Below are 27,520 nucleotides of genomic sequence, written 5' to 3'. Positions count from 1 at the left end.
TTTTTATTTTTACAGAACTTTATCTGTCAAACCAAATCTTACTCTCTCTACAAAACATACAAAATGACTGCCATGATTTAAGTACAATGATAAACATAATTATAGTACTAATCTCATTATTCTGACTTTTTTAGACTGTTTAAAATAATTAAGACAACTAAATAAGTTAATTCAATTTGTATGGCTCTTTCACAAAATGTTTACAATACTGAATTGTTAAATTGCTTGAAGAGGCAATTGTATGATATTTCTATAGTCATATGAGGAGAATCAGATAGAAACTGACCTTATGCAAATGAATATCAATACATCTGTTAACTTATTTCGAGATGAAAAAAACTCTATACAAAGTCTGTAACTGTTTGGAAATTAAGCCGATAAAACCGATCAAAGTCTTATAATGCACATGTATACAATGTCATGGCACTTGCACAAAATTTATTTTTATCCTACACAGCTCATATTCTAAGATGTTTTGTGAAAAGGCCTGCCATCTTATGAAAGTTTAGAAAGAATGACTTTAAAATGATACAGATCTTTATTAAATAAGAATGATTAAAAACTTTACAGCTGTTACCTCTGACCATTATATAAATAACACATAGTTGAGAGGGTGATAGAGTAGAATTTGGTACCCTGAGAAAACATTGTCAACCACGGCGAAGCCAAGGTTGACAATGCTTTTTCTCGAGGTAAATATATGTGTTATTTAATTTATTATACTGAATGTCCTATTTTTATTGTCTTTTACAGATAAAATTTATTTAAAAAGTATTTTCTAGGGACATGACGTACATAACAACGTTATGGGTATCAGAACAATCAACAGAAGTGAAGCAAGATGTTTTATTTCTTTTATTTTGAGTCAAATAATAGAATCTGAGCTAAAATGTAAAACTTGAGCATTGTCTTTAATAACTTGATGTAAATTCACTGCATTGCCCTATAAATTATCGATTTTGATTGGTATGGACGAGAAGGTGACATTCAAAACAAATGTTACCCTCTCAGCCATGTGATAGAGTAAATTAACACCCTCGTATTAGCCAATTAAAATATGGCATTTTAATGTGAAGTATAATAATATAAAATGACACTTTGTTTATGCTCAAAAGATTTTTTTATCAAGGGTTCAGTGGCTATTTTCATGCATATTCAAAACAAGAAGGAAATTAACAATATATCAAATAGGTAGGTTCTGGAAAGTGGATTGACTTGCTGGAATTGTCCTAAAAAAAGAGAGTATGTAGGGTGAGAGCATATATTTGGTCACAATAGGTATCTGAAGGACCCATAAACAGTTGTTGTTTTAAGGGTTCTTTAACATGCATGAAGCATAGGATTCCAAAAATGAGACATCAGATTTAGCAAACTCATCAGATTCACACGACAACTTCACAGAAGTAAAAACATGTATTGTTTATCATGCCTAGATGGTTTGCACAATCACATACTGTACTTTGACAGTCTAAAGCTGTGATCGATTTTTATTTTCATAAAAGAAGGTATGATGCCATATTTTCTATTTTCTAGAAAATAAATACTAGTATTATAAAATGTTAACCATCTATCAAATCTCCTAAATCAATTTGTAATTCCTTTTGATTTCCATGACATTAAAATGAAATATTTCCAAATACAATAGATGAAGAAAACTGAGGATCATTATTTAGTGTTTGATGAATAATTTGATTAACAACAGCTGAAATTTAAGAACACTTGAAATAGTTGGCATTTGAACAACATTTAACTGACATTCTGGCTTTATCAAGTGTTTTCCCAACCAATTACAGTAGTCTGAATTTTCACCCAATTCCAGCATAGATAAAGTTATGAAGCAAATTGTCAGAATGACCTTCTTGAGATAAAAAGCAATATGTTGTCCTGTTCTACCTTAATTTTAAAACAAACAACTTTTTTTTAGTTTAGTGTTAAAATAAAGAACTTCCTTATTGATTTTTATGTAAATTCAATAAGGGTTTGGATCATTCATTCAAACAAACATCTATCACACTGCAACAATATAATTATACATATGTACATAACAAAAACAAGGAGTATTTTAATGGAGGCAAACATTGTTAATTGTGTATATACAAAACTAAATGAATAACAAGGAATGTTAAACTATTCCAATATGGTTAGAACAGTTAGGAACATCATTAATTTGATAACTGTATTTGTTGATTAAATCAAGTATAAATGCAAGCGGAAACTGACATCACTAATGGACAAAGTAAAATGTCAAAATATCTGTAATACTATATCTAAAAAGTTAACACTACAAATATATAGCATAACTTGATGCATTTATCAAAATTATTTTTTTATAAAAGATGTACATTTTTGCATTATAATTCATGTGTGTATGAAAGTTCAGATTATATAACTGATAAATGCAGAAGAAAAAAATCCATGAAATATGTACATCTATTTTGTAGTACTTATATGCACATCCTCTTTAGAAGGCATAATCAAGAAATCAATGAGAGTAAAAAATCAAAATAGTAGTTGCAATTTTCTTCCTGTAGATGTGTCTGTTATTGTTCAATTAATTGTTCTAGCAGGAGATGCACATTAAAGCTGTTTGTACTGTTAGAACCATATAGTTAATCCCTGTTGGTCAAACAGAAAATTCTTTGAAACTGAATTGATGTTTAAACAACATCATCTGAGTTCTAGTGATTCTACTTGCCTGACACTAGCAGACAATGTTAATTCAAGATATCAGTTCTGTACTGTCTTGAATAGCATACTGATGTAAAACTAAAAACTAAATAATAAAGTTAAACTAGAACTTTCGGTGAACTCACAAGAGAATACCACCTCCCCACAAAACTATTACATGTAGCATTCTGAAGTTAGTAAATATGATTATCTCCCCTTAATAGTTTTGCTATGATTATATACCTCTATGCCGGTCTATGGTCAACTTCAGAGCTATAACTTTCTGTTCACTTTTTTTAAAACCACTTTTGGCAGAACCTGTTACAGTAACTTTACAAGGACAGATCTCATATTTTATCTGTGTTTAACCTTTAAACAAAAAGTGAATATTCCATGACTTTATAGGCATTATTTTGTCTCCTGCTTCATTGTTTTCAATGCGATTTTGAAATAGGTATTGGCTTATTGTTAATATAATACAGAGTACTTGGTTCTTAAAACATTACCTGTATATTCACTGTACAACAGTAATTAGTAACATCTAACTGTCGGTAAGTATCAATATTATACAAGCAATCACAATTTCGTCAGTAAGCACTTATTTGTACAATTATTACACAAAAATCAACATTATGTTAAACAATAAACAAAACAAATAAGAAACAAAAACATCAACAATTACAACTGAAACCACACAAGTGTTAACCATTTTTATTGCAAGTGATCAATTAGACTGTTAGTTGTCTTTAAAATAACAAGTATGTTGAAACAAAAATTCCTGAGGCAGATCAAATGTAAGAAAGCAAACATCAGTTGTTTTATAAGAGCAGTATTAATTATATTTTTTTACAACTGTATAAATTGATTTAGATCAAAGAACAAATTACACTGACCAGTTGCAGTAAATTGGTTGATACCTGTTTGTCTTAGTTTGTAAACAACTTTGGCTACTATCAAACAAAAAAACTGGAAGATTGCTAGTCACTCCACATCACTACTACACATCTGTATCTTGTTTTGAACCAACAGTTTTAGAAGTTTTTTCCGCACTGATTGTGGTAGAAACTTCTGATTGGCTCTTTTGAGAGTCTGCATTTGATTGGTTTATATTGTCAGTTGTTGAGCAAGCTCCTAATAGACTAGTAAGTTGCTGATCATTTGTTGATTTTTTATTTGGCATGGCCTTATTTTGACTTTCCACTTTATATGTCTTTGAATCTGTATATGTTTGTTTATATTTTTCTAGTTCTTCTTTAGATCTTCGTATCCATGGTGATTCTAAACACTGGTGATCCTGAAAAAAATCATAAAATAAAAAGGCTTTTCATCAAAATTAACAATAGATGTATGATGAACTGCTATAATATCATTACATGTATCATGTCATACTGCTACATTAATTTGAATTTTATATAGATATAGAAAGATGTGGTAAAAGTGCCAATAAGACAACTCTCCATCCAAGTCACAATTTATAAAAGTAAATCATTATAGGTCAAGGTAAAGGGCTTCAACACAGAGCTTTGGCTCACACCGAACAGCAAGCTATAAAGGGCCCCAAAAATTACTAGTGTAAAACCATTTGTAGTCTTTTGCAAGTTTTAAATTCTTCTGATCAGTAATCACTTCAGATTCAGTTCAGCAGCTGAGTTGACAATGAAATGCATTTGTTTAGATAGCATCCAATTTATCAAGAGTTATTATTCATGGGCATTTTTGTTTATATAATTTACAGCCAAATTATTTTGTTTCTGGCAGATAATTGTCTCATTGGCATCATATCTTTATATTCCTTTTCCTAATATGGTAGAGAATACTTCTTGTTTTTTAAGGCTGAAATGGTTAAATATCATTGATTGGTTCTGAGAAAGGAACCAATAGACATTCTGGTAAAAATCAATATATTTTTTAAACATTATGATAATCACATATGTCCAGTCAAACCTAGTTTGAACCTCAAACTAATTGCAACAGAAAATGTTTAAGTTCTAATTTATAGCATTAAACCAAAAATATACACAGAAACAAAGTCCCATAAAATCTAACTGGAGGAAGCTAAAATTTTGCATTTTTAATTTTTTATGGAGATTAACATTGGAAAGGGAGATAACTCTCCAAAAATGAGTCTTTTTTTTGTCAGTTTTTGGTTGATTTTTTAAAAATTCATGTAAAATTTGATACGTTGATGGGGTTATAAGTTCTTATTTGATTATATTATATAATCTTCTGCTCATGAAATGTACAAAACTGAAGTGTTATGGGTATTTTATTTTTTTTTATAAAAAAGCAAATGTGGTATGATTGCCAAAGAGACAACTTTCCACAAGAGACCAAAATGACACAGATATTAACAACTGTAGGTCACCGTACGGCCTTCAACAATGAGCCCAGCCCATACCACATAGTCAGCTATAAAAGGCCTTGATAAGACAATGTTAAACAATTCATACGAGAAAACTAATGGCCTTATTTATATAAAAAAATGAACGAAAAACAAATATGTAACACATAAACAAGCGACAACCACTGAATTACAGGCTCCTGACTTGGGACAGGCACATACATAATTAATGTGGCTGAGGTTAAACATGTTAGTGGGATCCCAACCCTCCCCCTAACCTGGGACAGTGGTATAACAGTACAACATAAGAACGAACTATAAAAATCAGTTGAAAAAGGCTTAACTCATCAGATGGACAAAAATACAAGTGGAAGTGGCCTTGCACATTTTTTATTTAAGAAATTACAAATTTATGGCTTTGTTCAGCATCTACCTTGTTTAAAGAAACTTTAAACCACAAAAAGAAAAATACATGTTTAATTTTTTTTTTCAATTTGAGATTCTTTACCTTGATATGCTGAAAAATCTAATAAATGGTCAACTAATGAATTATGAAATCTGGGTTGTAGCTTGATAAAAGATATTCTGTTGAATAGAAGCAGTAAAGTTACAATTTTGTATCATTTTTTATTGATATTTCTGCCTATTTGCAGAGTTATCTCCCATACTAATGAAAATCTCCATAAGAATGTTAAAATCATGATTTTTTCCTTAAGTTAGATTTTATAGGACTATTTTCTGTGTACATTTGGGGTATAAGATTAAAACTTAACAAGAATGTGTCCCTAGTACACGGATGCCCCACTTGCACTATAATTTTCCATGTTCAGTGAACCATAAAAATGGGGTAAAGTTTCTAATTTGGCATTAAAATTAGAAAGATCTTATCATAGGGAACATGTGTATTAAGTTTCAAGTTGATTGGACTTCAACTTCATCAAAAACTATCTTGACCAAAAACTTTATCCTGAAACTCGCACTATCATTTCCTATGTTCAGTGGACCATCAAATTGAGGTCAAAAATCTAATTTAGCATTAAAATTTGAAAGATCATACCATAAGGAACATGTGTACTAAGTTTCAAGTTAATTGGACTTCAACTTTATCAAAAAACTACCTTGACCAAAAACTTGAACCTGAAGCTGGACAGATGGACGAACTAACGGGCGACGAACAGAATAACGAACAAACGAACGGAAGCACAGACCAGAAAACATAATGCCCTTCTACTATCGTAGGTGGGGCCAAAAAATCTTCTGTTGCAATTAATTCAATAATAAGGTCAAATTTATGCTAGATTGACCGGTATCTGTTTGTCATACTGACATTTCTAAAAGATAGTGCAAGAAAAATAAAAGAACACTTACATACCAGCCTCTCCTGATATACCAGGTGGCTTGTGTCATTGGCTGTCGATCCTGGACTGGAGATTGTATCATCATCAAACTCACTAATCTGATTATAGTCTGGGGGTGGGGGCAGGTTACCATCAGGGGGCGATTCCTGGGTATCAGACTGGACGTTTTGTGCAGGACCAAGTTGTGTTCGTAATATATCCAATATCATAGCAATATCTGAACACATCTTGTTCTCTAGTCGACTTAGTTGTCTGTAAAGATTAAAATAGAAATAATAGAATTTTTTTTCTAAATATGTTCTCTAATCTGATTAGAAGTTAACAAAAAATGAAAATGTAAAAAAAAAAACAGAATAAAAGGCTATTGTCAAGATCTTACCTGGCCAAATGTATATATGTTACAGTGAATTTGTATAATCAGTGATTATGTAGAATCCCTGAAATTTTCAGGGATTATGTAGAATCACTGGCTAGTTTAGGGATTATATATAATCACTAAAATTTTCAGGGATTATGTAGAATCACTAGAAAAAATGTTAGGGATTATACATAATAACTAAAATGAAGAAATACTTCTACTTATAAAGAAAATGAATAAAAGCCAAAAAATTTATTCTATAAAATTATATTAAAACATCAATATAAACATTTACTGTAACATATTAAGAACAATATATCAAAATAATAATCCCATTTAAAATAAATATTCTAGGCACAATATATTAAAATGTTAAATGCAATATATTAAAATAATATGCGTCCCATCTGTTTCTATCACAATATCCACTTTTCAAAAAAATCCTTTTCCTTCACATATCGAATCAAACTTTTCTACACGCCTAAGAAAAATAAAGTGTTCAGTAAAGCCATCTCAAGGTATCCCGAAAAAAAAGGGAATGAGCAACCTTGAACCTGTTCAAGCAAAATACCATGTTTTGTGGCCATGCAATATTCTTTTTCAGACTTTTTGTGAACAATTGCCAATGATTATGTTTTTTGGGTTTCCCTTTTCTTTTTTCCCTGTGGAATTGCTATGAGAATATTACACCAAATACCAGCTTCCTCTAAATTTTGTTCTATTTATCAATCCTTAGTTTTGCCTGTTTTATCATCATGACATTTAGATGCGTAAGTTCTCGCAGTTGAATTTTCTTGTTCATTTGACAAAAAAAAATAAGCAAAACTATTTCATCTGGCAAGTAATATGAAGGAAAAAAATAATGATTTGTCTATAATATTTATTTTTTAACAAACAAAGGATCCTTACATTATTGATAATCCCTGAAATCATATTAGGGAATATGTAGAATAATTATTAAAATGTTCAGTGATTATGTAAAATCACTGGTCATATTCAGGGATTATACATAATTACTAATGATTTCAGTGATTCTACATATTCCCTGAAAAATCAGGGATTCTACATAATCCCTGATTATACAAATTCACTGTAACATATATACATTTACAAAACAGTATAATTTCCATGATTAAACATGTAAGAAAAGTCTGACCCATAAGTTTTTTTTTAAATATATATTCCTGCTAATTTACTTTAAATGCTGGATAAATAATTGGTTAAAATAATCCAAAATATCACTATAAATTAAGGGTATATAGAGGGCTTTTACCTTGTCAATTCATCAAGCCTTCTTTCCACATCTTGGGGACTTGTATGTCCTCCTCCTGTCTGAAACACCTCTGATGCTGGAATAAACTGTTGTCCACCCTGACATTCCTCAAACTGGGAGTGTGTGGAAGGACTGGAAACAGGAAGTGTCATGGACGAGGTGGACTTTGGCACACTGGAACTAGAGGTCACTCTCCTCTGTAAAGGAAATATATATATAGGTTAGAAAGGGAAGCTGAGGATGTTACCGATGATATCAATTACTTTTATTATGATGAAAGGATTATTAAAAATTGAGGGATAGATGGGTAAAAAACTGTAACAGCTGTAACGTTGTAGCATGGGTTACAACAGTCACAAGTGGCACTCTTCAAGCATCATGCATACAAAAGTTATTCATCCTCCTCTACATGAAGTTTGACAAAGTCCTTACTTAGTAAACAGCCACAAAAGAAGTGGTAACTTTTTTTTTTCAGAATAAAAAACAGATGGAAGCTCAAATCTGTTTTAAAGTTAAACTGGAAAAAGTTGGACTCTTTCTTATTAAAGTCACAATGCCAACATTTTACAGATGGCAAAATGGAACCACTTATGTGTGGCACATTTTTTAAAAGATAGTGTTGCACATTGTTTGAAGCTTGTATTTGATGCATTGAAGGAAAGACAGACATTCCTTTTTCAGGCTGTGTGTAATTACCTGGGTATCAGAACTTTGACTATGTTCCTGTATTGCATTGGTATCAGAACTTTGACTATGTTCCTGTATTACCTGGGTATCAGAACTTTGACTATGTTCCTGTATTACCTGTGTATCAGACCTTTGACTATGTTCCTGTATTACCTGGGTATCAGAACTTTGACTATGTTCCTGTATTACCTGGGTATCAGAACTTTGACCATGTTCCTGTATTACATGGGTATCAGAACTTTGACTATGTTCCTGTATTACATGGGTATCAACACTTTGACTATGTTACTGTATTACCTTGGAATCAACACTTTGACTATGTTCCTGTATTACCTGCATATCAACACTTTGACTATGTTCCTGTATTACCTGCATATCAACACTTTGACTATGTTCCTGTATTACCTGGGTATCAGAACTTTGACTATGTTCCTGTATTACCTGGGTATCAGACCTTTGACTATGTTCCTGTATTACCTGGGTATCAGAACTTTGACTATGTTCCTGTATTACCTGGGTATCAGAACTTTGACTATGTTCCTGTATTACCTGGGTATCAGAACTTTGACTATGTTCCTGTATTACCTGGGTATCAGAACTTTGACTATCTTCCTGTATTACCTGGTTATCAGAACTGACTATCTTCCTGTATTACCTGGGTATCAGAACATTGACTATGTTCCTGTATTACCTGCGTATCAGAACTTTGACTATGTTCCTGTATTACCTGCATATCAACACTTTGACTATGTTCCTGTATTACCTGGGTATCAGAACTTTGACTATGTTCCTGTATTACCTGGTTATCAGAACTCTGACTATGTTCCTGTATTACCTGGGTATCAGAACATTGACTATGTTCCTGTATTACCTGCATATCAGAACTTTGACTATGTTCCTGTATTACCTGCATATCAACACTTTGACTATGTTCCTGTATTACCTGGGTATCAGAACATTGAATATGTTCCTGTATTACCTGGGTATCAGAACTTTGACTATGCTCCTGTATTACCTGGGTATCAGAACATTGACTATGTTCCTGTATTACCTGCGTATCAGAACTTTGACTATGTTCCTGTAACAATGGAGTAGCATCTTGGTCATTCTGTTTGCCTTGGTGTTCATATCTCCCTGTTACAGCATTTACTAAACTGTTAACATTGGCAAAAGCTCCTACAATGAAAAATAAGATCAATTTCAATTAAGTAAATTGTATAGTTTTTATATAAAGAATATTTACAAAACAATACCTGTCTTTTGTTATTTTTTTTCGACTGGGAATTTATTGTTGATGACATACCTATGATATTCTTTGATGTAAGACTTGATTTCATACTGTGTATAGAATGCAAAATTTTAAACGATATCAGATAACTCACAAATTTATTTATAAGTATTAATGCGACTGGATTACAGGTTTCTCTTGTAAGTCTCAGAATCAGACAGGAGTTAATACATGTTAAACAGAAAACGGTTTATCCTTACATTAATTTAACTTCAGAGTGTATGATAGTGCACTATTATAACATTTGTTCTCGTTTCCTTTACCTGTTCAGGTATTTCAAGATATAATTTGGATAAAATGCACTAGAAATTAAAAATTTAGTGGAGATAACTGTAATTTGTTATCATTCTAACAAAAAGTTATCTAGATATTTCTTTAATTACCAGACACACAGAAACAAAATAGATCTATATTTCTAACTCAGGATGAAGGTTGGCTTCAAATTGGATGGTTAGGTTATCTATTCTTTTTTCAGCCATGTTTTGAAATTCTTCTAAATTGTTGATTCTTCCATAGATGGACACTTAATATATTGCAATTCATTCAAATTATGCTGACCCATTTGGTCTTTGTTTAATCAAATCAAACTGTTCAACTTGTCAGTCATGTTGTAAAAGTAAGAAGTGCAAAGTGAAAATGCAATTTTATATTCCAATTTGCAAATTGGGTCCGTATTTCAAATGAACTTCAATAATAGGAAATAAATGATAGCAACAAAGTAACAGTAATCAACTAACAAAAAAACAATAGTTTTTACATAAACATGTATTTCTGAATTTAAGGCATGTCACAACTAAAAAGCAAATACATACAATTATAAGCTAAAAAAGGTAAATTAAATTTTCTAAAAAAAAATCAAAATGACAAGGAGCTTAAAATTAACCAAATTTATAAAAAATATAATATATAAATTAGCTCATATAGATATGATATAAATCTCATCATGAATAAAAGTACATACCAACAAGAGATGAACCAAACCCTGAAGGTCGTTTACGTTCTTCCTTGGATTCAAAGTCATCAAACTTTGCAGGCGTGATATCTTGTCCAGCTTTGGCGGGTGAGAATTCTAAAATTCCTACTCCACTTTCTCTGATGTCTTCATCACTCGATTCAAATGACATTGACATCGTAGGTCCATCCTCTTGACTTTTATGTCGCCGTAATCTTTTAGCCCGAGAAGGTCGGAATTTATATTCTGTTTCATCTATATTATAAATTAGATAATTTGTGAATAATTAACTAAAATTTTATTTTATAAAAATAAGTTTTAAGGCTTTTTGAAGTACATTTGCTATGCATAAATTGCCTAGCTAATAATAAAAATATAAAGAGAAAATGTATTTTTCAGTCAACTTTTCTAAAAACTGTTACAAATAATGGAAAAATTGGACCAAAAGTGACATTACAACTCAAATATTGTATATTAAAGGTGTCAATACTTTGTAACATATGATAATAAATTTAAAATATAAGCTTCCAAAGAATGGAAAGATATATCAATAGCATCTTACTATTGTAACTAGAAGGTTGTTGAGGTTGAAAGAATTTTGTCGCATTGTTGAAGGTCTTTACGTTTACAAACTAATTCATAAATCAACATAGGTCAAATTGTTATAAAAAGTAGTTATCTGAACAAATTGAATATCTTTGAGTCTTGCTTTTACATTCATCAGTCAACCCAATAAGGAACTCTATTAAGACTTGTATGAACCACTTCTATCAATTAAGTTAGTCAAATCTAAAAGTAAACCCTGCTCATTGCTCATTGTTGAAGGCAGTACAGTGACCTATAGTTGTTAATTTCTGTGTCATGTTGGTCTCTTGTGGAGAGTTCTCTCTTTGGTAATCATACCACATCTTCTTTTTTATACCTATACATCTACAATATGGCATTCAAGGGAGATAACTTGCTTATAAACTTTTGTTACCTTGAGATCCTGAGGACGAATGGAAAGACTTGTTAGCTCTTCGATAACGAAGTGTTGGCCTTCGCTGATTTTCACTGTCTGTACGAACAACCAACTCTTGCTAAGAATAGATTATATTTATATGTAAAAAGAATGGTTAATTATGGAAGAGTTATAAAAATTCATTTTCAAGTAAGAATTAATTATGTCCTTTAAATTTAGTTTAGGACAAGTCATTTATGTTTTTGTAAATTGTTTTGTTATACTGTATAGCAGGTTATTTTCGCAGGGTGTAAATTTTGGCTTATTTTCATGGATAGAACAAAATCGGTAAAATAGATTCCCCCAAATTAAAAGTGTTCATGCAAAGGTATTGATAAATGTTTTGAATCCGCCAAAATTATAACCACCAAAATATTTTGTATACCTTATTCAATGAAAATCGTGAAAATAACCTGCTATACAGTATATCAGGCCGTTAGTTAACCCAATTGAAGAATTGTTATTTATTTTTCATGTTGAGCCTTTTACAGCCGACTACAATATGTTTTTTTCTCATTGTTGAAGGTCATATGCTTGCCTATAATAACTTAAATCCATTTCATTTGAATTAGGATCAGTTAACATTATATACTCTAGGTAGTTGAAACCTTGAAAATTTCCATCGCTTGGATCAAATCATATAATCTGATGTTCAGTGGTTGTCGTCTGTTTTTTGATTTTATATAGATTAGACTGGTTTTTTTCCCCATTTGAATGGTTTTGCACAAGTAATTTTTGGGCCCTTTATAGCTTGCTTTTCGGTGTGAGCCAAGGCTCCGTGTTGAAGGCCGCACATTGACCTATAATGGTTTATTTTATGAATTGTAACTTGGATGGAGAGTTGTCTCATTGGCACTCATACTACATCTTCCTATGTTTATATAAGAGATGTGTATGATTGTTCTGCAGATTACTAATTGTTACTAAATAACCTGCACCTTTTGAAACTGTCAATTAAATCAAGGAACTACTTTATTAAGTATCAAAAGCTAAGTAGTGTGGTGGAATCTTTGTATTTCTTTCTCTTCATTGTAAATGGTTTAAACCAGATCACTTTGAATTTACAAATAAAGTAAAATACTTTATTCAGAACAAAGTTTTCTTTTTATCTTCAAAATAAATGTAAACATATATCAATACTTACATCACGGAGGTCAAATGTGACCTCTAAATTCTTGATAAAAAAATCTGAAAACTCTGGATACATATCTAGAATTTCTAGGAGATCATCCCGATGAATTTTATGTAAATCACAGTAAGTCAAGGCACGAACATTACAACTAGACTTCCCTACATTCTTATGTCTACAAATATTTTCTCCGAATACATCATCTTTTCCTGAAATGATAATTTAAACTTATAAATGTTGTATCATATGAAATTATTTAAAATCAGAAAACATTATAGAGTAATTTCTATGTAAACAAAAACCAGTATTGTATGCATCAAATTATTCACACATTTAAGTGAGGAGTACTTGAATCTTTACTACTACTAGAACACACCCGTGTTATCGCGGGTCTGTGGCTGAATTAAAGAATATAACTATGCGTAAGCCTTATTTTAGTATTGGTATTGTCATCTGATAAAGTCATGCCGATTATAAGATGCACAATTTTCTCTGCTTTCAACATCTTTCTGTTTGAACCCGTCGACCTGGAACTTATCAATTATTGGTATTATTAATTTTATTTGGAAAACAAAAGTCCTTGAAAAGGAGTATTTTTTAATCAACAGCATTGTCCTTAATGAGTTAAAAAACCAGTATTGTATGCATCAAATTAATAGTTGAATTCTTTGATTCGCTGTTTTACGTCATTCCGGCTAACAAATTGAAAACTGTACATGCTGTACCTATACGCCTTATTTTAAGTCCAGAATTATATTATTCGTATTGTCATCTTAGAAAGTCATACTGATTAAAATACTACAATCGGGAACAATGTGACAATGATTGAATTTAGTAGTGTCAACCCTGTGATTACGACCCGTGTATATAGCAAAATCCTAAATACAGCGTTTGGTGGTGTGGAACGTACAGATAAGGTAATAGGTAACAGGTGAATATACTATCGGTATCGGATTCGACCCGGAACTTCTTAATTATTGGCGATATTAGATATGTGGGAAACAAAGGGGTCTGGAGTGGTGTAATTTTTTAATCAACAGCATTGTACTATATTAGTCAGATATAAAGTTGAATTCTTTGATTCATCGCTTTTACGTGATGACGGCTGATAAATTGGACCTCAGAATTTTAGTATTATAGATATCTTAGTTCAGGTTATACAACTTAACATAGATTTTAATGATTGTCATATCTGAGTTACTAATCAGCAGAAAACATCATGGTTATATCCTTTAAAGCTGTATTTGAGTAAATAGTACTCAATAACAAGAAAGTAAAACCTGAGGAGGCAACAACACAGTTACAACACTTTGAACACCTTTATGTAATTCGTCATAATTTACTCCAACACCCAAATATGTAAAAAAAAAAAAAAAAAAAAAAGGTTTTGATGTATTCTAGCACATCTCCTTTTATTCATAGTATGGTGCCATTGCTTTAAACTCAATCTATCACTAGACCAGATGCTCCGCAGGGCACAGCTTTATACGACCACAGAGGTTGAACCCTGAACGGTTGGGGCACGTATGGACACAACATTCAAGCTGGATTCAGCTCTAAATTTGGATTGTGATTGAATAGTTGACACAGCATAGGTTTCGGACACAGCATGAATGTGGTCTAATGAACTTAAAATATTTTTTTTGCCTTTTAACAATTCACTTTGCTGTTGAATATTAATCCTCTCAAAAAAATGTTCGAAGAAATTTTCTTTTTATTTATGAAATCTGAAAAATTTACCCCCCCATTTTTTTTTTCACATCCCCCTTTCCCTTTTTCCAAAACTGATCTCAATTCAAATTTCTAATGGAGTTTGCAACAATAACTACTCATTTAAATACATCATAAAATATTAAAATGCAGCAAAGGGTGCTTGTTATCACTGAATGGTAAAGATTGTTTTAATTTATCAGTTGGTAGTAAAAGTGAATATAAATTGTATATTGTATAAAACAATGATTCAAGTTGATTCAACTACTATTCTGGACAAAAAAAGATAACTCCAATCAATTGAAAATTTCTTGCTATTGCACAATATTGTGCAATTAGATATTTCTTGCAATTGCGCAATACTGTGCAATTGAAAATATTTGCTATTGCACAATACTGTGCAATTGAAGATTTCTTGCTATTGCTGAATACTGTGCAATTGAAAATTTCTTGCTATTGCACAATACTTAATATAACAATTTTGGATCCTGATTTGAACCAACTTGAAAACTGGGCCCATAATAAAAAATCTAAGTACATGTTTAGATTCAGCATATCAAAAAAGCCCAAGAATTCAATTTTTGTTAAAATCAATTTTTGACCCTTTGGACCTTAATGTAGACCAATTTGAAAACGGGACCAAAAATTAAGAATCTACATACACAGTTAGATTCGGCATATCAAAGAACCCCAATTATTCAATTTTTTATGAAATCAAACAAAGTTAAATTTTGGACCCTTTGGGCCCCTTATTCCTAAACTGTTGGGACCAAAACTCCCAAAATCAAACCCAACCTTCCTTTTATGGTCATAAACCTTGTGTTTAAATTTCATAGATTTCTATTTACTTATACTAAAGTTATGGTGCGAAAACCAAGAATAATGCTTACATAGGCCCTTTTTTGGCCCCTAATTCCTAAACTGTTCAGACCTCAACTACCAAAATCAATCCCAACCTTCCTTTTGTGGTCATTAACCTTGTGTTTGAATTCCATTGATTTCTATTTACTTATACTAAAGTTATTGTGGGAAAACCAAGAATAATGCTTATTTGGGCCCTTTTTTGGCCCCTAATTCCTAAACTATTTGAACTAAAACTCCCAAAATCAATCCCAACCTTCCTTTTATGGTCATAAACCTTGTGTTTAAATTTCATAGATTTCTATTTACTTATACTAAAGTTATGGTGCGAAAACCAAGAATAATGCTTACATAGGCCCTTTTTTGGCCCCTAATTCCTAAACTGTTCAGACCTCAACTACCAAAATCAATCCCAACCTTCCTTTTGTGGTCATTAACCTTGTGTTTGAATTCCATTGATTTCTATTTACTTATACTAAAGTTATTGTGGGAAAACCAAGAATAATGCTTATTTGGGCCCTTTTTTGGCCCCTAATTCCTAAACTATTTGAACTAAAACTCCCAAAATCAATCCCAACCTTCCTTTTGTGGTCATAAACCTTGTGTCAAAATTTCATAGATTTGTATTTACTTAAACTATAGTTATAGTGCGAAAACCAATAAAATGCTTATTTGGGCCCTTTTTGGCCCCTTATTCCTAAAATGTTGGGACCAAAACTCCCAAAATCAATCCAAACCTTCCTTTTGTGGTCATAAACCTTGTGTTAAAATTTCATAGATTTCTATTCACTTTAACTAAAGTTAGAGTGTGAAAACTAAAAGTATTCGGACAACGACCACAACGACGACGACGCAGACGACGACGCCAACGTGATACCAATATACGACCAAAAAATTTTCAATTTTGCAGTCGTATAAAAACCTGTAGTTATCATCAGCAATCCTGCTTTACCAAAGATGTAAGTTTTTTCTTTCACCTCATCATTTATTTTGCACCCAAGTAAATCAGCCTAAAAAGCCTCAATATGGTTTTAATTAAACATTGTTTAATAAAGTATTGGCTCCATAACCCATGTAAAGCCATCCAAAAAAAGCCTTATTCTCTATATATAAAACCAGTAAATCTACCTAAGGGAGTAAGGGAATTATAGTCTTTATCTTGCCAGTGTCTAAACTGTCTACAAGATAAATGTACCATTAGTTAGTATATTTTAGAGTACACCATCTTGTAATTTTCTATTACCTAAAATAGCTACTACTATATCCTCTCTAAGTATTTCTATAGAGCCTCTAGATATAAAGTACATTGCTGTTAAGACATCTCCTCTGTGTACTAGGGTGTCCCCTGGTGGTACATGGGTAGTCTTAAACTTCATTGATAAAGCTCTCAAACAACCAGGACTGGCTCCTACAAAACAGAAAGGAAAACTTAGTATTACATGTGAACATAGAAATTCTTCATTTTTTTCAGTAGAACTTGTTTATTCTTTTTGCTAACCATTACCACTACTGGGGGTGTTTAACAACCTTGACTACCTCCAAGGGTCTTGCACGGTCATTATAATATAATGGTTACTATTCTCAATGTTTTATTCCAAGTCTCAGGTAAATTCATGACATTACTTATCATGCATATATATCTAGAAATCTTATCTATGTTAGTTTTTTGGGGATATTTTTTTTCTCTCAAACAAAGGTTTTTTAATCTGAGTAAAATTAGTCAGGAACCCAAAAAAATTTGACTTATATTTACTTAAACACTGTAACTGCTTATATGAAGAAATTTTTAGAATACTTTGATTTTCATGACCTAATTTTGACTATCAATGGATCCCTTACCTACATCAATTCATCTTCCTTAAGGTGGTATGGGTGTCTTCCACCATCTTGGATGTAAAAAACAGAGAACCTTAGGTCCAGATTTTCTATCAAGTTACTAAAATTTATTGCAGAAATGCAGATATTTTTATGTGGATTTTTATTTAAAAGGACCAATTTATAAGAATATAACTTATAAATATTATTATTCCATATTAGTATTATTTTAGTAGGTTTCTCTATATGAATTGGCATATAAAAAAGCATATTATTCACCTGAGAAAGTGTTATTCACCGCGCTAAACATCACACACTTTTACATGCAACGTTATAGTAAAATGTTTCATGTAAAAAAAAATTTGGTATATGTTTGTCATTAAATACATTTTCTTCTCTCGGAATATGGAATAAAACGATTACTGTCTTTTGTTTCGGTAAATATTATACAATTACTGTCTTTTGATGAGGTAAATATGCGGTTTTATTGACTTTTGAAAAACTGATATTCACTGAGGCCGACGGCCGAAGTGAATATCAGTTTTTCAAAAGTCAATTAAACCCCATATTTATCGAATCAAAAGACAGTAATTGTTTTATTCCATATTCAGAGAAGAAAATGAATTTAATCACAAACATATACCAAAACAAATTTGACATGAAACATTTTACCATAACGTTGCATGAAAAAGCGCGTGACGTTTAGCGCGGTGAATAACACTTTCCCAGGTGAATATGCTTTTTTATTCAAAATCCAATTCGTATAGAGAAACCTACTAAAATAATACTAATATGGAATAAGAGGTTTAATTGACTTTTGAAAAACTGATATTCACTTCGGCCATCGGCCTCAGTGAATATCATTTTTTCAAAAGTCAATAAAACTGCATATTTACCTTATCAAAAGACAGTAATTGTATAATATTGTTACAAGTGTAGATTATTTAGATTGTTATTAAATTATTAATTTTTAAACTGGCATTTTAAGTGGAGGTAACTCTAAAACAGTCCTTTTTCTGAAGGAATCTACGTGGAATTTTCCTATTTTATATTTTAGCCGGGAAAAAACGTACGGTGACCCTATCTTTTCTTTTGATATTCTCAAAGCATTGTCTGAAAGCTATCTTTTCCTAATTTATTTTACAATTCTATCATTTTGTTTAGTTTCTAATCACAAAATGGTGTTTTTTCCTGTATAATCTATACAAAATGTGTCATTTTGTCACAACCTGTAGCTTGAGAAAATGCGGGGTGACCCATCATTTTTATTATATTTTTGAACATATATCAATAGATACTACGTTTTGGCAAAGTATGAACAAATTCTATCATTTTTATTTTAGACTCCCATACCACCTTAAGGGGGTTTGCAAGTATAAATCGAATTTTGTTTTAAATATAGGATATTGCTATTTTTTTCTATAAATGAACTTTATCACATACTTAATAGAAAAATAAAATAAAAACATGGTGTCACCGTTCATCTAAGCTCACACTCTGCCTTCGAAAGAAACATGAATTTTTCTTAAAGTACTTTTTTTCTGTTGAAATAATAGGAGAAAAAGAGGTAATATCGAAATAAAAAAAGAACTTAATTAAAGAAATCGCTTAAATTTTGCTATTTTTTAGATTAAGTACAGCTTATTTGAAAATAATAATAAAAAATATAGGTCACAGATGAGTTAAATAAGATATTTTAATTTTAATGCCAAAACATGGCATTTTTGCACCAAAGGGAGATAATTTTGAGCTTTTACAATGATATAAACATTTTAAAAGTCATCTAGGGTCAAAACGAACCGATTTTTTGGGGGGTTGATTTTTGAACCATTTCAATAAGTAACAACGGTGTGTTCTCATTTCGCCTTAGCTGTGAATTCCAGGTAAAAAAGGTAAAAAATATACTAAGGCCAGATGGGAGTTGAACTAAGGCGATATGTGAATTTAGACTGTTTAGATAACAAGAATGTGTCCAAAGTACACGGATGTCCTCCTCGCACTATCCTTTTCCATGTTCCATGGACCGTGAAATTGGGTAATTATCTAATTTGGCTTTAAAATTAGAAAGAACATATCATAAGCAACAAGTGTACTAAGTTTCAAGTTGATTGGACTTCAGCTTCATCAAAAACTACCTTGACCAAAAACTTTAACCTGAAACTCCCACTTTCATTTTCTATGTTCAGTGGACCGTGAAATTGGGGTCAAAAGTCTAATTTGGCTTAAAAATTAGAAAGATCATCTCATAAGCAACAAGTGTACTAAGTTTCAAGTTGATTGGACTTCAGCTTCATCAAAAACTACCTTGACCAAAAACTTTAACCTGGACGGACGGACAGACGAACAGAGCCACAGACCAGAAAACATAATGCCCCTCTACTATCGTAGGTGGGGCATAAAAATATTAAATAAACAACCTCTGTGTTTTTATAGCATTTTAACAACATTTAATTATGGAATTGTTTCTCTTGAATTATTATTTTTAATAAAAGTGACATTTTTTATGATCTTAAAAGAAAAAAATCCACAATAAAACATGAGTCAGTAGGAAAGTTGCTTCTTTTATGCTTAAGTTTAATATAAGTTTCAATAGTATAAATTTTATGCAATTAGAAAGTTCTTAATAATCAGTCAATTATCCTTACATTGTGCAACACAAAGAGTTAAAAAAGAAAGAAAAAAGTGTATTCCCACAAACTTGTTTACATATATTACAGAAACTTTAATAAGATAAATAAAATAATATTTTTTTAAAAATTGTGTTATAATTATTATATATAATAAAGATAATACATGAAAAAATACAAAAAAAAAGAAGATGTGGTATAATTGCCAATGAGACAACTCTCCGCAAGAGACCAAAATGATACAGATATCAACAACTATAGGTCAACATACAGGCTTAAACAATGAGCAAAGCCCATACAGTATGGTCAACTGTAAAAGGCCCCGAAATGACAATGTAAAACAATTCAAACGAGAAAACTAACGGCCTCATTTATGTACATATAATGAATGAAAAAGAAATATGTAACGCATAAACAAACGACAACCACTGAATTGCATGGTATACTATGACTTGACTTCTTCAAGCTTGGTCCAAATTATATAAGATTCTTCGATCTCCTGGAAAACATCGCCAACCAACATATTAACCTCAGTATGGTGATGCAGCATCTTACATCCTCAAACTTGCCAACTAAATGAACGATGAACATTCAAATGTGTACATCAGTGCCTTGTTTTCAACAATATGAACTGTATGGAAATAATTCTTATGTTATATGTATTAGTGCTTTTTGCTCATGCTATTATTTATAACCTGTACATTTTCTATCTTAGTATGCAAATTTAGAATTTGGGTTTGAATTCAGTGCTGATTCAGAGATGAAATATTTGTAAGATAGTATGATATTTGTCTTTTATTTATTCATTGAAATATGAAATATTCATATACAATTTGTCATATCTAATAAGACTTTATTTACAAAATATAACACATGAGTAAAAAAATCAGAAAAAGAAGAGCAGCTATAAAAAAGAATTATTTAAAAAGTGGGACACCAAACATAAATAATATTTCATGGTAGAATTTGACATCAAAATAACAAATAATAATTATTGCAATACAAACAAAACATAACTTAATTACAATGTTTACAGAAGCTCCCATTTCGCCTTAGTTAATTCTTATGTACCTAAAAATTTGTACTAAGGCAAACTGGGATTAATTTATATAATTATTTTGACAGCTAAGGCGAAATGAAAATAAGCCGTAACAACTAATAGTGTAATAAATAAAACTTATAATGAAAAAAAGGTTTAAAATTTGACTGAATTTTTTTCCCCTCGAGCCTCCTTAAATTCAATATCTTTTACTTTTCTCCCTTTTAAAATAAAATTCTGCTTTGTATACCTACCTTTAAATGCTGGGCAATTACTGATTAAATTTTTATTTAGATGTAAACATATATCTGCTTGTAAACATTCAGGGAAACTCTTTAACACCTGCAAAAGATACAATTTATAAGTACATTGAAACCAGTTTTACAAGACCACAAAAACGTGTTCTCATAAGTCAGATGGTTTTTCAATACAGGTTCAATCTATATGAAATGGACTACAGAGGGACATTAAATTAATGGTCTAACAACACAGGTTTCTGCTTAATACAGGTGGTCTCTAAAACAGGTTTGTAAAGATAATTCTCAAAAAGGCCACACATACATGTACAATAATTAATATCAAAACTTCAAAAGTTCAATTGATCATAAAGAAACCCAATTGTTTTTCAAGAAACCTTTGTGCATAAAAGAAATAAATTAACTGGCCATACATGTGTTCTACAAAAGTTATGTGCAGATCAAAAAAAAAAATTTGAATATTTTCTTATCATACCTATTCATGTATATATATAAAGTTTATGCACATGGAAAGACAATTGAATACTTAATCTATATACCAATACACAGATGTAATAAAAATAGTTTCTCTAGGTAGAAATCAATACATTTGATATGAATGCTCAATGCAAGATGGAATCAAATTTCCAACACTGCTTTTTCACAGCAATTATAAATATCTTTATTGTATAAGTCTCATTCACAAATCAGGATTATAGACTAACAACTGAAGCACGATTACAAGAGATCAGAGACATGGAAGGATCAAATTTTACAAAATACTTTTTAATCAGCACACTGTTTGGGAACTATACATTGATTATTTTAATTAACAGTTTTAATCAATTAGCATAGTCACAGCAGAATTTATTCTTGAACATCACAAGTCTTTGTCTTATTTTATATTATACTAGAACACACCCGTGATATCGCGGGTTCGTGACTGAATTAAAGTATATAACTATGCGTAAGCCTTATTTTAGTAATGGTATTGTCATCTGATAAAGTCATGCTGATTATAAGATTAACAGTTTTCTCTGCTTTCAAAATCTTTCTGTTTGAACCCGTCGACCTGGAACTTATTAATTATTGGTAATATTAATTATTTGGAAAACAAAACGGCCTGGAATGGAGTATTTTTTAATCAACAGCTTTGCCTATATGAGTTACATGTATCAATAAAGTTGAATTCTTTGATTCTCTGTTTTAAGTCATTCCGGCTAACAAATTGAAAACTGTACCTATACGCCTTATTTTCGGTCCAGATTTTTAGTATTCCTATTGTAATCTTAGACAGTCATACTCATTAAAATACTACAATAGGGAACAATGTGACAATGATTGAATTTAGTAGTGTCAACCCTGTGATTATGACCGTGTATATAGCAAAATCCTAAATACACCGTTTAGTGGTGCGCCAGTCAGATGCGGAACGTACAGATAAGGTAATAGGTAACAGGTGAATATACTATTGGTATAGGTATCAGATTCGACCCGGAACTTGATAATTATTGGCAATATTCATTATATGGAAAACAAAATGGTCTGGAGTGGTGTAATTTTTAATCAACATCATTGTCCTATATTAGCTATATATATAAAGTTGAATTCTTTGATTTGTCGTTTTTTCCCCATGACGGCTGACAAATTGGACCTCATTATTTTAGTATTATAGATATGCTAAACATTTACAATTATGATATTAGCCTTTCTGGCCTTTTTCTTTTTAAATGTCAACCTCTATCTCAAATTCTTTAAATTCCTTTAAATAGTAAGATTTTTTTATGCATTAGTCAAGACTTTCTTACAAACAGTTCTGATTTCTAAATAAGACATTTACATTAGATTTTTTTTTTAAATAAATGATGAATGTGTGCATGGTTCACATATGCCTCTGTTTGAAAATAAACAGAAAATTAAGCAGTTTTAGAAAGGGACATAACTTGAGAACAGAGAAAGTGATGCCACCCAAATTCATTCTTAATCTGTGGTAATAAGCTTTTTTTTACAAGTTTCATGATATTTGGTTGAGGTAAACTAAAGATAGTGAAAGAGAAACCAATTTCTTGACAACAAACAGACAAGGGTAAATCTTAATGCCCCCATCACCTAGAAGGTATGAGATGGTCATTTAATGGTCACCTTAAGTTTTTTGCAATTTACCATCCCAAATTCTAGAAAGAAAAAAAAACCAATCAAATAGATTTTATCATCAAAGTGAGAAATTTAACAAGTTTGTTGACCATTATGGAATAACTGTTTCCTGATGTCCTAACTACAATACCCTTCCCTTTTCACGAATGTGACCTAACTAATAAGACCATCAACTGGAGTTGTAATCACATAAGTAACATACGTGTGCCACATGTGGAGCAGGATTGGCTTACCCTTCCAGAGCCCTGAGATCACCTCGGTTATTGGTGCGGTTAGTGTTGCTTAAGTCTTTAGTTTTCTATGTTGTGCCTTGTGTAATATTATTTGTCTGTTTGTCTTTTTATTTTTTAGCCATGGCGTTGTCAGTTTATTTTCAATTTATGAGTTTGACTGTCCCTGTAGCTGGTATCTTTCGCTCCTCTAATAAATTTAAACAATTGTAAAAATATAAAATACTGTTTTTCCCAAGGGTTATACTAATTAATAATTCATTTGATCTTGTTTCATGTAGCATCCATCCCTAACCAAAAGTAAATGACATTGGTAATAACTATTTAAGTTATATAACAAGCTCATATTAAATTAGATACAAAATCAATCTGTAGAAATAATGATATTTTATCTGGAGAATGGGTGTTTGTTATCTTGTTTATAATTGTAGGCATTTTTCTTAGTGATTATTTTTTTCCTGTCTTATATATAATAATCAACAGGAAATTTTGATCTTTATTATTAACAGCCTTATCTGTAATGGCAGGGTTATTTGTTTTCCCTTGCAGTTTTCCACTGACTATAAATAAAGGGAGTTAAGTAGGTGTTTTTACTGGCTAATCCAGGATAACTCTCAGTGCCTGACTGATTAATATTTGTTTTGTACCTCCACTTTTGTTATTTACCTATATTTTGCTACTGTGGGTTCAAAATTATTTGTTGGATACTAATTTTCTTGAATTTCAGTGCTACAGGAGAACCATATATTTAAATGTTCAACAAATTACAAATTGTATAAAAGAATGTTAGCAAACTTTGCCGAATCAATGAAATTAAATATGCATGAAAATGCAAGTTTTCCTCAAACCAAGACTTGGTACCCATGAAAATAAATGAATCCCCAGTACTAGTTTTTGGCCTTGTCAATACAATCTTTTTCACACTCCACTACCTAGTAACTGACAAAGACAATGTTTTTTAATGAAATTGACTACCCAATAGGGTCTTTCACGGTCTGTAGCTGGTTGACTTACCATATTCATATCAATACCATTTGTATATGACCAAGCATGTTGGAAATATTCCTCTAACCTCTGTCGTAATGGGTTGGGAATTTGATGAAAACGTATAAATTCTTTGATTCGAATCATTTGTATATGGTATCTGGATGTACCAGAATATAGTCTCTGAATAATTGCTGAAACATTACCAAAGATACTGGCATACATCAAAGCTGAAAAATAAAATTATTAAGGAATCATTTTATATTTAAACATACATGAAGAACTTGTATTATGATTAATGGATACATACATCAATGCTAAAAAAATTAATAACTGATTTATTTTAACGCTCTCAAATATTCAAATATTTCTGAGACAAGTCAGGAAATTAAGCATTCTATTCATGACATTAAGATGGACACACCATTTGTATTATTATCCTATTGATACCATATCTGCTGCACATCTTAAAACTCAAACTTATTTTAATTTTATTATAACGAATAACAAAAACTAGAGGCTCTCAAGAGCCTGTGTCGCTCACCTTGGTCTATGTGCATATTACACAATGGACACAGATAAATTCATGACAAAATTGTGTTTTGGTGATGGTGATGTGTTTGTACATCTTACTTTACTGAACATTCTTGCTGCTTAAAATTATATCTATCTATAATGAACTTGGCCCAGTAGTTTCAGTGGAAAATGTTAGTAAAAATTTACAAATTTTATGAAAATTGTTAAAAATTGACTATAAAGGACAATAACTCCTTAGGGGGTCAATTGACCATTTCGCTCATGTTCACTTATTTGTAAATCTTCCTTTGTTGAACATTATTGCTGTTTACAGTTTATCTCTATCTATAATAATATCCAAGATAATAACCAAAAACAGCAAAATTTCCTTAAAATTACCAATTCAGGGGCAGCAACCAAACAACGGGATGTCTGATTCATCTGAAAATTTCAGGGCAGATAGATCTTGACCTGATGAACAATTTTACCCCTGTCAGATTTGCTCTAAATGCATTGGTTTTTGAGTTATAAGCCAAAAACTGCATTTTACCCCTATGTTCTATTTTTAGCCATGGCGGCCATCTTGATTGGATGGCCAGGTCATAAGACACATTTTTTAAACTAGATACCCCAAAGATGATTGTGGCCAAGTTTGGATAATTTGGCCCAGTAGTTTCAGAGGAGAAGATTTTTGTAAAAGTTGACGCTGGACGCCAAGTGATGAGAAAAGCTCACTTGGCCCTTTGGGCCAGGTGAGCTAAAAAAGGGATGTCAGATATATTCTACATATAATATCTTAATGTTTTGTTTGGTGAAATTAACACCAAGTCATATCAAACTACATTGTATTCACTATTATTTATTGGATACTTATTTTTGTGGATTACATGGGTACCGGTGAACCACAAATTCAAAATTTCAACAAATTTTCTATAGGCTTGTATGCTTGCAGATTTAGGCAAAACCATGAAATAAAATATCTATGAAAATGTAAGATTTACTCGATCCACAAAATTAATGAATCCACAGCAGCCATTTAAAATTCATCTTAACCAAATCTTTCAAACTATACAGAATGGAGAATTTAAAACAAATTTACATATAACAAAAACACTTTAATACAGGAAAACAAATGCCATTCAAATGTCTGCAGTTATTTTTCAAATGTGATGTTATTTTAGATATTTATACACCTAAAGCCATAAATATGGTACTGTAAAAGCAGAAACTTTCATGGAGGATTTAATATTGTTTATTTCGTGGAAAGAATGTATCCACAAAATATATTAAAAACCCCGAGAAAATTTAACCAACACACCATTTACTGGAAACCATGTAATTAAATCCCATTGAAATCTTATATAGAGACAAAACCACGAAATTTTAACACGAAAATTAATGTTTCTACAGTATATTAATACTTACATCCAATCAACATAATAATTATGGAAAAAATCTTTTCAGAATTAGTATTTGGTGACACATTTCCGAATCCCACACTAGTCAAACTACTGAATGTAAAGTATAATGCTGTCACATATTTAGATTTTATCGTGGGTCCTCCTGTGTCGTTGACGTAATATTGATGAGTCTGTTCTGCTAGTTCGTCTAACCAGCCTATTTTCGGACTTTCTAAATGAGGTCGTTCTACATTGCCTATTGCATACCAAATGCATGCTAACCAATGAGCAATTAGAGCAAATATTGCCATAAGTAACATAAGAACTGCTGCACCATACTCAGAGTATCGGTCAAGTTTACGAGCCACACGGACCAAACGTAACAATCTTGCTGTTTTCAACAGTCCAATTAATGTTGTTGTCTGGAAATAAAAGGAAATAACATAAAGCATTTAACACAACAAAATGCAAAATGCATGTGGTTATAATTCATACATGATTGATACCGACAAGCTGTTAATCAAAAATACATGACTTATATGTTAAGGATTACAAAAATATATTTGGAGCTCAATGGCCAGGATATACTAGGTAGTTGATTGAAATCTATCAGTACAGATCAAAGACTTCAAGTATTAATCAAGTTATATGAATAAATGATAAGGAACAGATAATCTCTATATCTAATAGGAGTACATCAGTTTCTTGTTAGAGTCTGCTGTTTTACCAATTGTGAACTCCATTTTTTTGGCAAGATCTCAGATACAAGACATTAACATTAATCCCATTCAAATAATTATAATCTTTACATGGTAATGACTTTTTTTGGTAATTTGAAATATTGATCAAATTTGAGTTTATGGGTAAATTCTGAGTATTTATATCTTCACTTCTT

The 27,520-nt window shown here is 31.2% G+C and overlaps 1 protein-coding gene across 12 annotated transcripts in view; it reads right to left on the bottom strand.

Annotated features, from left to right (window-relative positions):
* Positions 1–27,520, bottom strand: part of LOC139513492 (voltage-gated inwardly rectifying potassium channel KCNH6-like) — a 119,374-nt gene continuing 91,854 nt past the window's right edge. For 6 of the 12 annotated variants that reach the window (XM_071302048.1, XM_071302050.1, XM_071302052.1 and 3 more), the window contains 11 exons: positions 26,651–27,047; positions 24,740–24,939; positions 21,360–21,447; positions 16,868–17,032; positions 13,069–13,262; positions 11,904–12,003; positions 10,934–11,179; positions 9,736–9,860; positions 7,998–8,194; positions 6,381–6,618; positions 1–3,961 (listed from right to left, as the gene is read on the bottom strand). In XM_071302048.1, coding sequence (XP_071158149.1) covers positions 3,665–3,961; positions 6,381–6,618; positions 7,998–8,194; positions 9,736–9,860; positions 10,934–11,179; positions 11,904–12,003; positions 13,069–13,262; positions 16,868–17,032; positions 21,360–21,447; positions 24,740–24,939; positions 26,651–27,047 — 2,247 coding nt within the window. In that variant the 3' untranslated portion in view covers positions 1–3,664. Of the gene's footprint in view, positions 3,962–6,376; positions 6,619–7,997; positions 8,195–9,735; positions 9,861–10,933; positions 11,180–11,903; positions 12,004–13,068; positions 13,263–16,867; positions 17,033–21,359; positions 21,448–24,739; positions 24,940–26,650; positions 27,048–27,520 lie in introns of all 12 variants that reach the window. The other 6 variants (XM_071302060.1, XM_071302055.1, XM_071302056.1 and 3 more) reach the window with 1 other exon arrangement.

This window comes from Mytilus edulis, chromosome 2, assembly GCF_963676685.1.
Source record: "Mytilus edulis chromosome 2, xbMytEdul2.2, whole genome shotgun sequence".
NCBI lineage: Eukaryota > Metazoa > Mollusca > Bivalvia > Mytilida > Mytilidae > Mytilus > Mytilus edulis.
The sequence above is the reverse complement of the archived record's forward strand: the minus strand, read 5'-3'. Positions and strand labels throughout refer to the sequence as shown.